Here is a 12,102-nt window from a genome sequence, read left to right as displayed (position 1 = left end):
GTTTAATATTTCCAGTGTATAGTTTGTCGGTAATAAATGGTTAATATCAATTTTGATGAGCGCCCTGGACCACCTAAAGAAATGGGAAGGGAGGTGGTTGAAATTGTGGCCACTTCATAGTGGTGGGTGGGAAAGGGCCCTTGGTTGAGGGCTCTCTGGTCATTTATTGAATTTCATTTATCCTTGTTAAAGACACTGGGCTATCATTAAGTCACTCGGTCTTAAAGTGCTTTTACATCTTCTGTTCCAATGAATCCCTACCTGTTGTAATATTAAAACCAACCGAAGTATACGCGGAGGTTTTCCAGAGAGCTTGAAAAATTGGGACTTTGTCAGATACTAGGTCACAGCCTCCACTCCCGCCCTCAAATCTGAATCTGATGTTCTTTCTGTTTGCGGCTAGGGGTTTAATTTCCATTTCCTCCCAGCGGCTTTCTCTGCTCGAGGTAGGCGGGGTGCCTCCATCCGTGTGTGGTTTTGGGGTAGTAACCTCTTCTGGGGCGGCGGCCGCCTCCACCCACGGCGGTGGCCTTGACGTCATGTCACGGGCGATGCCGGAGTCCCCGCCCGCCCTATAAAGCCGCAGGTGAGCGCCGCGCCTCCGGTAAATTCGCACACGTCGAGCCAGCACCCGAGTCGGATCCCGGAGAACCCGAGGCGAGCTCCCCGCGCTGCGTGCGGCGCCCCGAGCCCGGCCGGGCCGGCGAGCACTGCCGCTCACTCCCGGTTTCCCCCTGGTCTCCTACCTCCTCCTCCTCCTCCTCCAGCCGCAGCTCCCGATCCGGTTGCCCCAGAGACCGCGACGCCGCCGCGCCGAGGGACCAATGAGAGCCCCGCTGCTGCCGCGGGCGCCGGTGGTGCTGTCGCTGCTGATCCTGGGCTCAGGTGAGGACATCCCGGCTCCGATCCGCCCAGCGCTGCTCCCACTGCCCGCAAAAGCGCTCGCCTCTGGAGTTTTGTGGCAGCTCCTCTAAAAAAATGCGTTTTGGGCTCCCAACTCTCCCGCGGGAGGTACTCACAGTAGCTTCCTCCCCGGGGTTGCTCCCTGGGAGGGAGAGAAAAGCAAGCAGGTGTCCCCCGTCCCAGGCCAGGAAGCGGGTGCGGGAGACCCCGTCCTGTACTCTAAGTTCAGCCGGAGACCTGAGCGATCCTGTGATCCGCAGCCTCCGCTTTAGATTAGAGAAACCAGGCGAAGTCCAGAGAGGTGACGTGATCTCTGCAGATCTCAGAGTTCTAAGCCCTGGACCCAGGCGTCTCGTCTAAATTCTGTCTAGCGATTTGGTTTTCACTTTCTTAGAGGACCTCGTATCGTCCCAGGTTGAAGTTCAAAGCGCCAGTGTTTTCTTGAAGTCTAAAGGCTAAAGTTGGGGCACCTTACCTAGTTCCCAGGTTGTTGTTTTTTTTTCTCAATCAAGAACAACAATAATAAAACTGACAGGAAGAATCATTATTGACTACCTTTTATGTTACTTTTTACATTTTATGTACATTGGCTTTTGAAAATGTGAGCACGTGTTAAGGAAATCTGATACTTGTATCGAGAACCTGTCTAGGGTTCTAGGTATCATGGGGCAGGCGGCATTCTAGCAACCAATGCATTTGGTATGTGAAGAGATGGGAATATTTAGACAATACCTGTTAAGTAATTATGTATGTTAGATTAATTTGCCTACTTGGCAGTATTTTTTTTTTTTGATGTGGAAATTAATGTAGACTCTCCGTGGAAAAGAAAACCTCGATGAAAGAAGCTCTGTAATTGGAACAGCTGAGTTTGCTTGTTGGCAAAACGTGGAGTTGCTTTCATGAGTGACGCAATCGCAATCGCACATATGCAATAACTGCTTTGATATCAGAAGATAAACATTTCTCCTGAGCGCGGCTGACTGGCGAGAAAGGCACTCTGCTTTACCATTTCTTCCCTTGTTCTTTCTCCCATAGCCCATTATGCTGCTGGATCGGCCGGCAATGACACCTCCTCTGGGAAAGGGGAGCCCTTTTCTGGGGACTACAGTGCTGATGAATTTGAAGTCACCTCAAGAAGTGAGATTTCCCTTGTGAGTGAGGTGCCTTCTGATGGTGAACTGTCCTCGGGGAGCGACTATGACTATGCAGAAGAGTATGATATTGAGAGGCAAATATCTGGCTATATCGTAGATGATTCAGTCAGAGGTGAGTAGAGGATAAGGCGAAAATGTATTCTATGCAGTGTGTGCTTGTATGAGCAAAGCGAATTCCAAAGAAAAGCCGCTCCCTGAATCTTCCAGTGGCTTTATGGTATGTGTGGCTGTTGTATAGCCTGCTAGGTAAGCCCACAAACTGAGATGGAAAGAGCTATATGAGGGCACATCCTATATGTCAAGATCTCTAATGTTTTATGTCTATTAAGTCCAATCTTCACAACAACTCTATGAATAGGAAATATCGTTTCACAGATATGGTCATTGAAGCTTGCAAAGGTTCAGTGTTCTGCTCAAGGTTCCATTAGCCAGTAAGCAGATGAGCCAGAATGAGAACTCCAATCTGTCTGATTCCAGATCCTATGCTCTTTCCCACTGTGCCTCACACACCCTACTCTGAGAGACAGACATAGACACCTGCTAGTTCTGTCTCCTCTGTATCTCAGCTTCTGTTCCCTCTCCCACCACCACTCTTCCCTAAAGGAAGTACATTCTAGCACAAGGGAACAGAGGAAAAGGAGCAATTGGACTTCAGCCTTAAGCACTAGATGTTGAATAGGTAATTATAATATGTAATTATAATAGCATCTTCTGGAAATATTAAGGAACAGATATGCATGGATTTTACATCACTAAAATCACAATTTAACTCCAAATCCCATTTGTCTGCTCAATAATAGTGAGTCATAGTTTTCTTCGCTTTGTCTGTTGGCTTTAGAAAAGAACATTTACTTAAAATGAGAGTATCTAAGTAGGAGGTAAAGATTGTTCATTACCCTCATATTACTTCCGAGTTCGAGGGCAGACAAGGTCATCAGTAAATCAGATCTGAATATCCTAGTATCATCCACTGTGAAGGCAGGACATGAGGCCCTTTCTCTACTAACATTAGCTTCCTGGACTTCTCCCTCTCTGCCTGGATCCCAGAACTGGTGAGAGAGGACCAGTGATACCATAGGGACAGTGACCTGCTTAAGTGACAGGTGGGAAAAGCTTTAGTGAACACTCCACTTTATTCCCTTGCTTCAGAACTTGTACTTGGATGTATGGTGGGAAGAGGTCCATTTATAATTCTTACTTTTGGAGAAATTATATTAGACCATTAAGATTCTAGAAACTGTTCTCTTAAAGATGTTTCCAGTTGTTAACATTTCAAAAGGTCAAGTTGTTAGTAGTGAAAATGGCTAGTGGTTAAAATTGCAGTACATTGTGTGATAAGAGTGAAAATGTTGGTTTAACTCCTTTGAAAGGCTATTAAATCCAAGGGGTTATTCAGAATAGCAACTATTTGCCTCTGTCTAAACTTTGTAATATGTCTGGTAAAATGCAATAATAGCCATTTACAATGTACCTATAAGAGGACTTATTCTAACTTGTGGCACTTTTTTAATATCAGAGGAAAGTTTCAGTATAAAAATTGAATAGCTACCTATTAAACATAGCTCCCATTTTGACTATTCTTAATGTTGTTGTAATAACCTGCTGAAATATTTATAATATTTATTTGTTGTTTCTTTAATCACAAGGTTCTATCTTGATACCCTTCCCTATGTTTCTAATGTTTTCCATTTAGTGGACACTGTAGGACCATTATGACTAATGGGATTATGACATTGACATTATGATCATTGCCTCTTGTCATTGAGCTTTGCTCAATATTTGGTCAGATAAGTCTATTCAGGGATTAATACTACAAAATGCACAGCTCTAACATTAAAACTCCTTCTCTCTATATTTAACATGTAGGGAAACTATACCCTGCATAACGATGACAATGAAAAAAACATTTCTGTGGATCTGGGAGTTAAGATGAGTCTCTGAAGCATCAAGAACAAATATATCTAGACTCTTTTTAAAAAAAATATATTTTATTGGTTTTTTACAGAAAGAAAGGGAGAGGGATAGAGAGTTAGCAACATCGATGAGAGAGAAACATTGACCAGCTGCCTCCTGCACACTCCCCACCGGGGAAGTGCCCACAACCAAGGTACATGCCCTTGACCGGAATCGAACCTGGGACCCTTCAGTCCGCAGGCCGACGCTCTATCCACTGAGCCAAACTGGTTTGGCTAGACTCTTATTTTTTCAAATTGATTGACCACAGAAATGAACCCCCTGGAAGGTATTGATTAATTATAGTCCATTGTAATGTGGGAGTTGGAGAAAACGGATGATCTCTAATGTATAAGCTTCAGGTTTTCCCACCCTCAGGCAATGCACACTAATTCCCAATTATGATAGTGAGCACTAGACCCATATGGATAAATAAAAGCCACAAATATGCGCATGTCCCATTTTATGACATTAAATGACATTGACCTTTTCCAAGAGAAAACATGATGGAGCGGGGAAATGACAGGCTGTGAAGTCCCAGCACTGCCATTTGCAAGCCGCGTGTCCCAGGGCCAGTTATTTATCTTCACTCAACTTCAGGGTCCTCCTTTATATCATCTGGGTAACAATACATTCCACTGTTATTTGAGTTTAATTTAATTAATGTCCAGTACCAAGAACTTGGTATTTACTAGAAATTTGAAAGCTGTTTAAAATATTTTATGGGTTTTCTTGGACAGGTAACCCATATCATCAATAATGATAATAATGATACATATAAATTCAAAATATGTTTCTAAGTGAATAAATAACAAAGGGGTTCAGATTTATAAGTGCCACACGATACATGTATTCTCTTTGCCCTATTATTGTGTATGAATTGTGTTACATAATGAGACAAATATGCTGGTTATTCCCATGAGCTCTCACTATTAAAATTTCTTTCTGTCATGTCTCCAAAATGATATTCAAAATGAAGAGAGACTCTTGTCAATAAATCTTTTTTTTTTTAGTTGAACAGGTAGTTAAACCCAAGGAAAACAAGACAGAAAGTGAAAACACTACAGACAAACCCAAAAGAAAGAAAAAAGGACAGAAAAATAGAAAAAATCGAAAGAACAAAAAGAAAAATCCATGTGATACAAAATTTCAAAATTTCTGCATTCATGGAGAATGCAAATATATAGAGCATCTGAAAAGAGTATCATGCAAGTAAGTTTTCCTAAATTACGTAGAATTCTGTATTTCTAACACCATGTCTGAAACTTCCAGCTGCAGAAAACCATTTTCATATTTCCAATGTATAAACCAAGAGTCTGCAAACCTTTTCTTAAAGAACCAGGCAGTAAATATTTTAGACTTCCTGGGTCAAGATTATGTATGTACTTATACAACAAATTAAAAAGTAACTGGGTAGCCCTGAGAGGTGTGGCTCTGTTGGTTGGGCATCCTCCTGTGCACCCAAAGGTCGACAGATTCTGGGTCAGGGTACATGCCCTGGTTGCAGTCTAGATCCCTGGTAAGGGCATGCAGGAGGTGGCTAATCAATGTTTCTCTTTCACATTGATGTTTCTCTCTCTCTTTCTCTTTCTCTCCCTCTCCATTCCTCACTCTAAAAATCAATTAAAATGTAAAAAACATTTTTGGCTTGTACACTTTAAAAACCCTGACAAATGGCCAGATTTGACCCATGGGCTGTAGTTGACTGACCCCTGGTACAAACCATCATTTTACAATATAGGTTTTACATAACCTCTTGGTAAAAAATGACCTAAAGATACTTTTCACATAATGTTGATCTATCCTCCTTCCCCCCAAAAGCTGCTAGTACATGAAATGATAGTGAAATGTTTTAGCTGCATAACAAATCACTGAACTCATCAGCTGGTCATAAAAGGAGCACAAAGAATGAAAAGGTGTGTCTTCCTAGAATAACACCCAAACTAATCTCAACTTGTTCTCTTATGAACAGATCTTTGGCTTGAATGCATTGTATGTCTTAGAATTTGAAATACAAATAAGGTGTGCTTTATTTTTTAAATATTAGAATTAAATGGCTATAACCTGGAAAGTAAGCCTAAAATATATAGAATGTTTTCAGAGATTATAATTTTGAAATGTGGGTTGTTTACAGATGTCATCAGGATTACTTTGGTGAACGGTGTGGGGGAAAGTCCATGAAGACTCAGAGCATGGTTGATGGTGACTTATCAAAAATTACGTTAGCAGTCATAATTGCCTTTGTCTCAGCTGTGACCTTCACTGTTGTTGCTGCTATTATTATAATCCAGTAAGTATGGCATAACTTAAACATTTCTCATGAAATCATGCCAGGTTAATTTCAATATTTTTATTATACTCTCATATTTTAAATAAATTATTCTATTGGTGGCATGTGATCTTTGGTCATATCTTTATACTCCATTGACAAAGATCACAGTATGGTCCAAATTTATGTTACTTTGACCACCACAGAAACTTAATATGTAAAGGCCTTTTCCACAAAATCTAGACATTTTTTGAACTTGAAAATTGATGGTTTTGTTTCATGTCATATTTCTACTCATGACTACTTTCAAATTGCAGAGTGTTGGTATCTACTATGAGTATCTTAAGCTTAAGCTAGCCTCCCAGAATCTAAGGCCTTGTTCAAAGTAGGTTGTCAGAGATACTGCTTTGATACTAAAAATCACAGAGAGCTCCAAAACAGGAGCCCAGAAAAGATACGTCTTTGCTTTTATTAGAATGCAAAATTCCAAATTAGGAATTTTATAGCATGATCCTAATTTACTTAGAGCTTATGCCTATTTTGTTATGGTCAAATGCAATATGGGAACTCAATTATTAAAAACACACAACATTTCCTCCATATGGAGGTATGGTATGGCGTAGGAAGCAGGGACAATTCTATTACTTGTTTCGCTCCTGCAATATCTTCTCTGTGCTCACAGTGACAGATCAGATACTTCACTTCATGACCAATGAATGCTAGAACTAGACTGTTCCGGCTTGTAGACACTGGTGGGTATGTGAAAATGGCATTGTCTGTCAAACAGAAGGCAGTGAATTAAGGAAGCTGGGGGAGGGTGTGAATGGCTCTATGATGACTCATGTGCTACTGGAGCTTGGGAAAAGCAATAGACTCATTATTCTAATTTTAGGTCTTGGTAAATTACTTTAACAACTGGATTGTGTACATGATCCACCACTCTTGCCATTCAGGAAACAAGGGGTTATCTCTGCCATTGTTTACTATTATTTTAAATGCGGATCAGATAATGATAAAATGGCACTTAAAAAAAGAACACTGTTTTATGGTGCACATAAAGTTTGATCTGTGGTTTAAATTTGTTTTGCACACCCTAGAAATGATGTTGATCTGTCAGTACCTCAAACTAGATATGCAGATATGTTTAGGAAAGATACCCTCAGACAAACCATTATTATTTGACATAGGAGAGAAAGAAAAAAAGGTTGCCAATTAAAGATGTTTTGAAGTAATTATTTAAACCTGTAATTATTCAAGTTGAAATATTTAATAATCCTTTGGAAAACATGAAAAAAACTTTATGGTGTAGGGTATAATGTATAATGGTCTATAAAGGATGCACAAAAAGGAATTCCCTGTACTCCTGAAAACCCCAGTTAATATATGATAAATAAAACTTTGATGACAGTAGCATATTTTGTTCTCTGAAGGCTTCGAAAGCGATACTTCAGGGAATATGAAGGAGAAGCTGAAGAACAAAAGAAACTTCGACAAGAAAATGGAAATGGAAATGCACACATCATAGCATAAATGAAGATGATATTACAGGTTTGTATTTTAAAAGATATCATTAGATCACATAATGTAATTTTGAAAAAATATAGCATCTATTAAGAAAAATGAGGAAAGTAAGTGTTCTTAATTATGGATACACTGTGAACATTGGCTACATTAAAGTGTTATTCTTTAAACAGGAGGTAGAGTTCAATATTGAGAAAGGGCTCTGTCCTTAGTATTATAAGGGATATAAGCACGAGGGAAACATAGATGCTCTTCTCAACAAACTTAATGTTTAGTAGACAGAAAATTGGGTAAGGAAACAGAATACTAGGTGAAGTAAAATGTGTGTCATGAGAAAGGAACCAATGTTGTTGCAAAGGACCATTATTTCATCTTTTCTTATGGCTGAGTAGTATTTCAGTATATATATATATATATATATATATATATATATATATAATATCATACTAAGATAGCTAAGTAAGACAGAAAAAGCCAAGAACCATATGATTTCACTCATGTGGGATATAAAACTGAAAATAGTAAATGAACAAATGAGAAAAATAAAAACTTATAGACGCACACAATGGTATGATGGTTTCCAGTGGGAAGGAAGGTGGAGGGGGAGTAAAAGGTAAAGGAGATCAATTATATGGTGACAGAAGCCTTGACTTTGGGTGGTGGGTACACAATGCAATATACAGATGATGTATCATAGAAATGTACACTTGAAACCTATATAATCTTCTTAACTGATGTCACCCCAATAAATTAATTTTTTTAAAAAAGAAAGAAACCAATGGGATATGAGGAGTTTCCAATGAAGGGGTAGAAGGAATCCAGTAGGATGCATTTACAGAGCATGAGAGAATGGATATATCGGGTGGCATTGGAGTAAGCCTTAAAGGACTGATGAGATTGGGACAAGCAATTATGAAAGGATAGGAAGATTAATGTTGTGAGATGCACTAGGTCATTGGGAAACTTGTGACAAATAGCCTAGTTCAAATGCATGTTGGGGGAGAGTAGGTTGAAATGGTAGATTGAGCTCACATGATGGAGAGCCAAAGTCGGAGTGCTTGCATTACAAATGTGAGGTGGAGACAGCAGGTTGAATATCCTTTTAAAGGAACAGAGTAGGAAGGGTGAAGGGGGTGCAGATTTGTGAGAACTTGGTTAGATTATATATTGCAGTTTTTATTTTTATTTTTTTTGTAAAGAAGATGAGTTGAGCATGTTGGTAGGAAGAAGGTAAGAAAGTATGGAGAGGGAGATTTGATAAATAACAAAGTGAACACTAATGAAGCAAACTTCTAGAGGAAGAGGGAGCAAGGAGCTCCAGGACACACTTAAAATCAGTCAGAAGAAGGCACTCTGTTTCCTCAGACATTTAGGAAAGATGTCCCATCCTTAAGTCATTGATTTTTTTCCCCTTTGATGAGTTTAAGAATGACTTGAGATGCTTATTAAATATGCATATTTTTAAGCCAAATTCCAAATTGACTAAATCAGCATTTCCATTTTAAATTAACACTCTAAATCAGCCGTGGGCAAACTACGGCCCGCGGGCCGGATCCGGCCCGTTTGAAATGAATAAAACTAAAAAAAAAAAAAAGACCGTACCCTTTTATGTAATGATGTTTACTTTGAATTTATATTAGTTCACACAAACACTCCATCCATGCTTTTGTTCCGGCCCTCCAGTCCAGTTTAAGAACCCATTGTGGCCCTCAAGTCAAAAAGTTGCCCACACCTGCTCTAAATGCTTGCTTGGAAAAATACCACATTTAACATTGGTATGTTGCAAGCCTATTACATAACTAACTCAGTAAATTCAGGAAATGGGTAATTATCCATGCCAATGCTATACTCAGGTCCTTATTGTATGAAAACGTATTAATGTATGGGCTTAATGTGCTGATGCTAAGACTACCAACATGAATGAGGGTGGATTTTTGGTGTCTTAGTGCGACTGAGATTTCTTTTTTAATTTTTTATTATTTTTATTGAATTTATTAAGGGTGACATTGGTTAATAAAGTTATATAGGTTTCAGTTGTACAGTTCTATAATACATCGTCTGTATATTGTATTGCGTGTTTACCACCCCAAGTCCTGTCTCCTTCCATCACTATTTATCCCCCCTTTATCCTCCTCTCCCTCCCAAGCAGGTCCCAGATGATTTTAGGTAAAGGAATATGCTGTGCTGGCACACACTGGCTGCCTATTAACTGGTAGCTACTATTATTATGCTCTCGCTACTAATTATCTTAAATTAACTGTATAACATAAATACACTGAGCCACTTAACCTTTGTTTTTAACTATGTCCACTGCATAGATTTGGTTACTGTTGTTGCCTCTTATTAAGCAGAATGTAATGGAACAGGTTTAAGCATATTCAGCCTTCTACCTAAGTAGGCATGTAACCAAAGGAGGTGTGAAAGAGGGATTCAAATCAGTGTGATAGTCTAGCTCTGAAACGCTTGTAGCATTCTTCCTAAGACATCCTAGAAATACAAGTTGACAGAAATTCTGATTCTTGGACATATTCTTAAAGCTGTGCTGGAACTGAGCTTGTTTCTAACACCTTATTTTATTTTTGAACAGGGATGGGAGTCACTGCCAAGTCACAACCAGGAGTGATGAGTTGGTTCCTCTTCTCAGTGGATCATAAGAAAACTGAACGTTCTTGTTCTAATGGTTTCAAACTTTCAATTGTCACTTTTTATGCAAGTCTTATGTCTGTATATAAAGATGCATGGAGAGAAAAAGTATTTTTTCAGGTTGTAAATAATTTATTTAATATTTAATGGAAGTGTATTTATTTTACAGCTCAATAAACTTTTTTAATCAAACAGATTGAGAGTTTGAATATTGAGAGTTGGTTTTGAGATTGTAAGACTCTGGAGTATTTTCTCATAACACTTAGGTGATTGTTTTAAAAGGAGTTCCTTCCCTTTTATTTACTGGTTTATGTTCATATTCAAAACGTATTCCTTTTCTTAGAAAGCATTTATCATGGGAAAATTATAAACTGGAGTCACTTAGTTCTCCCACAAATACTAATGTCTCAAACTGGCTTTCTTATTTCACATAGAATTTATTCCAAGTCCTGGTAATTATAAAAGCCTCTAAAATGAACATATGACACTGCATAGACACTGATAATATAAAAGAGAGAAAATCTACTGCTCATCATCATCATCACCATAAATAAGGTGACATGAATAAAATTGAATATTACAAATGTGGCATTTCAAGAGAACTAGAAAGTACTTAGATTTGAAACTCTTTCCCTAACATCGTGGCATGGATGTATAAAGCGTCTAAAACCCACACCTCCCTTTCCTCCTCTTGCTACATTTTCTTACATCTTTTATAACAAATACATGTGTATTTGTGGTGGTAGTCTTTCAAGAACATTAATGTTATGGAATGACTCACAGTCTGGTTCCTGGCTGGTCAACTAAGTTACCTGCATACAAAACAATCTTTAAAATATGTGGAGAGCATCTTGGGGAAATTAACCAATAATAAGCATAATCCCAGCAATCATCACACAGAATTTCATGAATGAAAGCTGCCTTGCACATCAGTACTTCCATCTGTCTCTAGCATACAACTTATGAAATTCTTGCCCATTGATCATCTAACCAATTGCTACCCAGCCTCACCTGCACATTGTCACGTGAGTTTTAAATGACTACATGCCCAGGCTCCCCTTTCTGACCTTCGGATTTAAGGAATGGGGTGTGGGGTTTTGTTTTGTTTTTGCTTAATTCCTTTACCTTTTTCACCAAACCCCTCCCCTCTGACAGTTATCAGTCTGTTTTCTGTATCTTTAAGTCTGTTTCCACTTTATGTGTTTGTTTTGTTCATCAGATTTCACATTTAAGTGAAATCAATGTTATTTGTCTTTCTATGACTGGCTTATTTCACTTAGCATAATACTCTGCAGGTCCATCCATACTGGTGCAAAAAGTAAAATTTCCTTCTTCTTACAGGCCAAGTTGTATTCCATTGTGTAAATGTACCACAGCTTTTTGATCCACTTATCTACTGATGGGCACTTGGGCTGTTTCCAAATCTTGGGTATTATAAATAATGCTGCAATGAACATAGTGGTGCATATATTCTTTCGAATCAGTGTTTTGGTTTTCTTCGGTTATATTCCCAGAAGTGAAGTTGCTGGGTCATAAGGCAGTTCCATTTTTAATTTTTAAAGGAAACTCCATACTGTTTTCCACAGTGCTGCACCAGTCTGCATTCCTACCAACAGTGCACAGTGTTCCCTTTTCTCCACCACTTGTTTGTTGATTTAT

The 12,102-nt window shown here is 38.9% G+C and overlaps 1 protein-coding gene across 1 annotated transcript; it reads left to right on the top strand.

The window, feature by feature from the left end:
• Window positions 1-599: 599 nt before the first annotated feature.
• On the top strand, window positions 600-10,637 carry AREG (amphiregulin). The gene is made up of 6 exons (XM_006094374.3): window positions 600-885; window positions 1,939-2,169; window positions 5,024-5,222; window positions 6,145-6,300; window positions 7,710-7,827; window positions 10,388-10,637. Exons 1-5 carry the CDS (start codon window positions 825-827, stop codon window positions 7,807-7,809), a joined length of 747 nt encoding a protein of 248 aa, XP_006094436.1. The 5' UTR covers window positions 600-824; the 3' UTR covers window positions 7,810-7,827; window positions 10,388-10,637.
• Window positions 10,638-12,102: the final 1,465 nt, after the last annotated feature.

Source organism: Myotis lucifugus, unplaced genomic scaffold, assembly GCF_000147115.1.
Source record: "Myotis lucifugus unplaced genomic scaffold, Myoluc2.0 scaffold_136, whole genome shotgun sequence".
In the NCBI taxonomy this organism is placed as follows: Eukaryota; Metazoa; Chordata; class Mammalia; order Chiroptera; family Vespertilionidae; genus Myotis; species Myotis lucifugus.
Note: the sequence above shows the minus strand (reverse complement) of the source record. Positions and strands in the feature narration are given on the sequence as shown.

Bases quoted from the DNA above. Each gene is read 5' to 3' on its own strand.
- AREG (XM_006094374.3), top strand. From the start codon at position 825: ATGAGAGCCCCGCTGCTGCCGCGGGCGCCGGTGGTGCTGTCGCTGCTG. The intron at 2,170-5,023 runs GTGAGTAGAGGA...TTTTTTTTTTAG, and splicing joins CGTAGATGATTCAGTCAGAG to TTGAACAGGTAGTTAAACCC. The intron at 6,301-7,709 runs GTAAGTATGGCA...TGTTCTCTGAAG, and splicing joins GCTGCTATTATTATAATCCA to GCTTCGAAAGCGATACTTCA.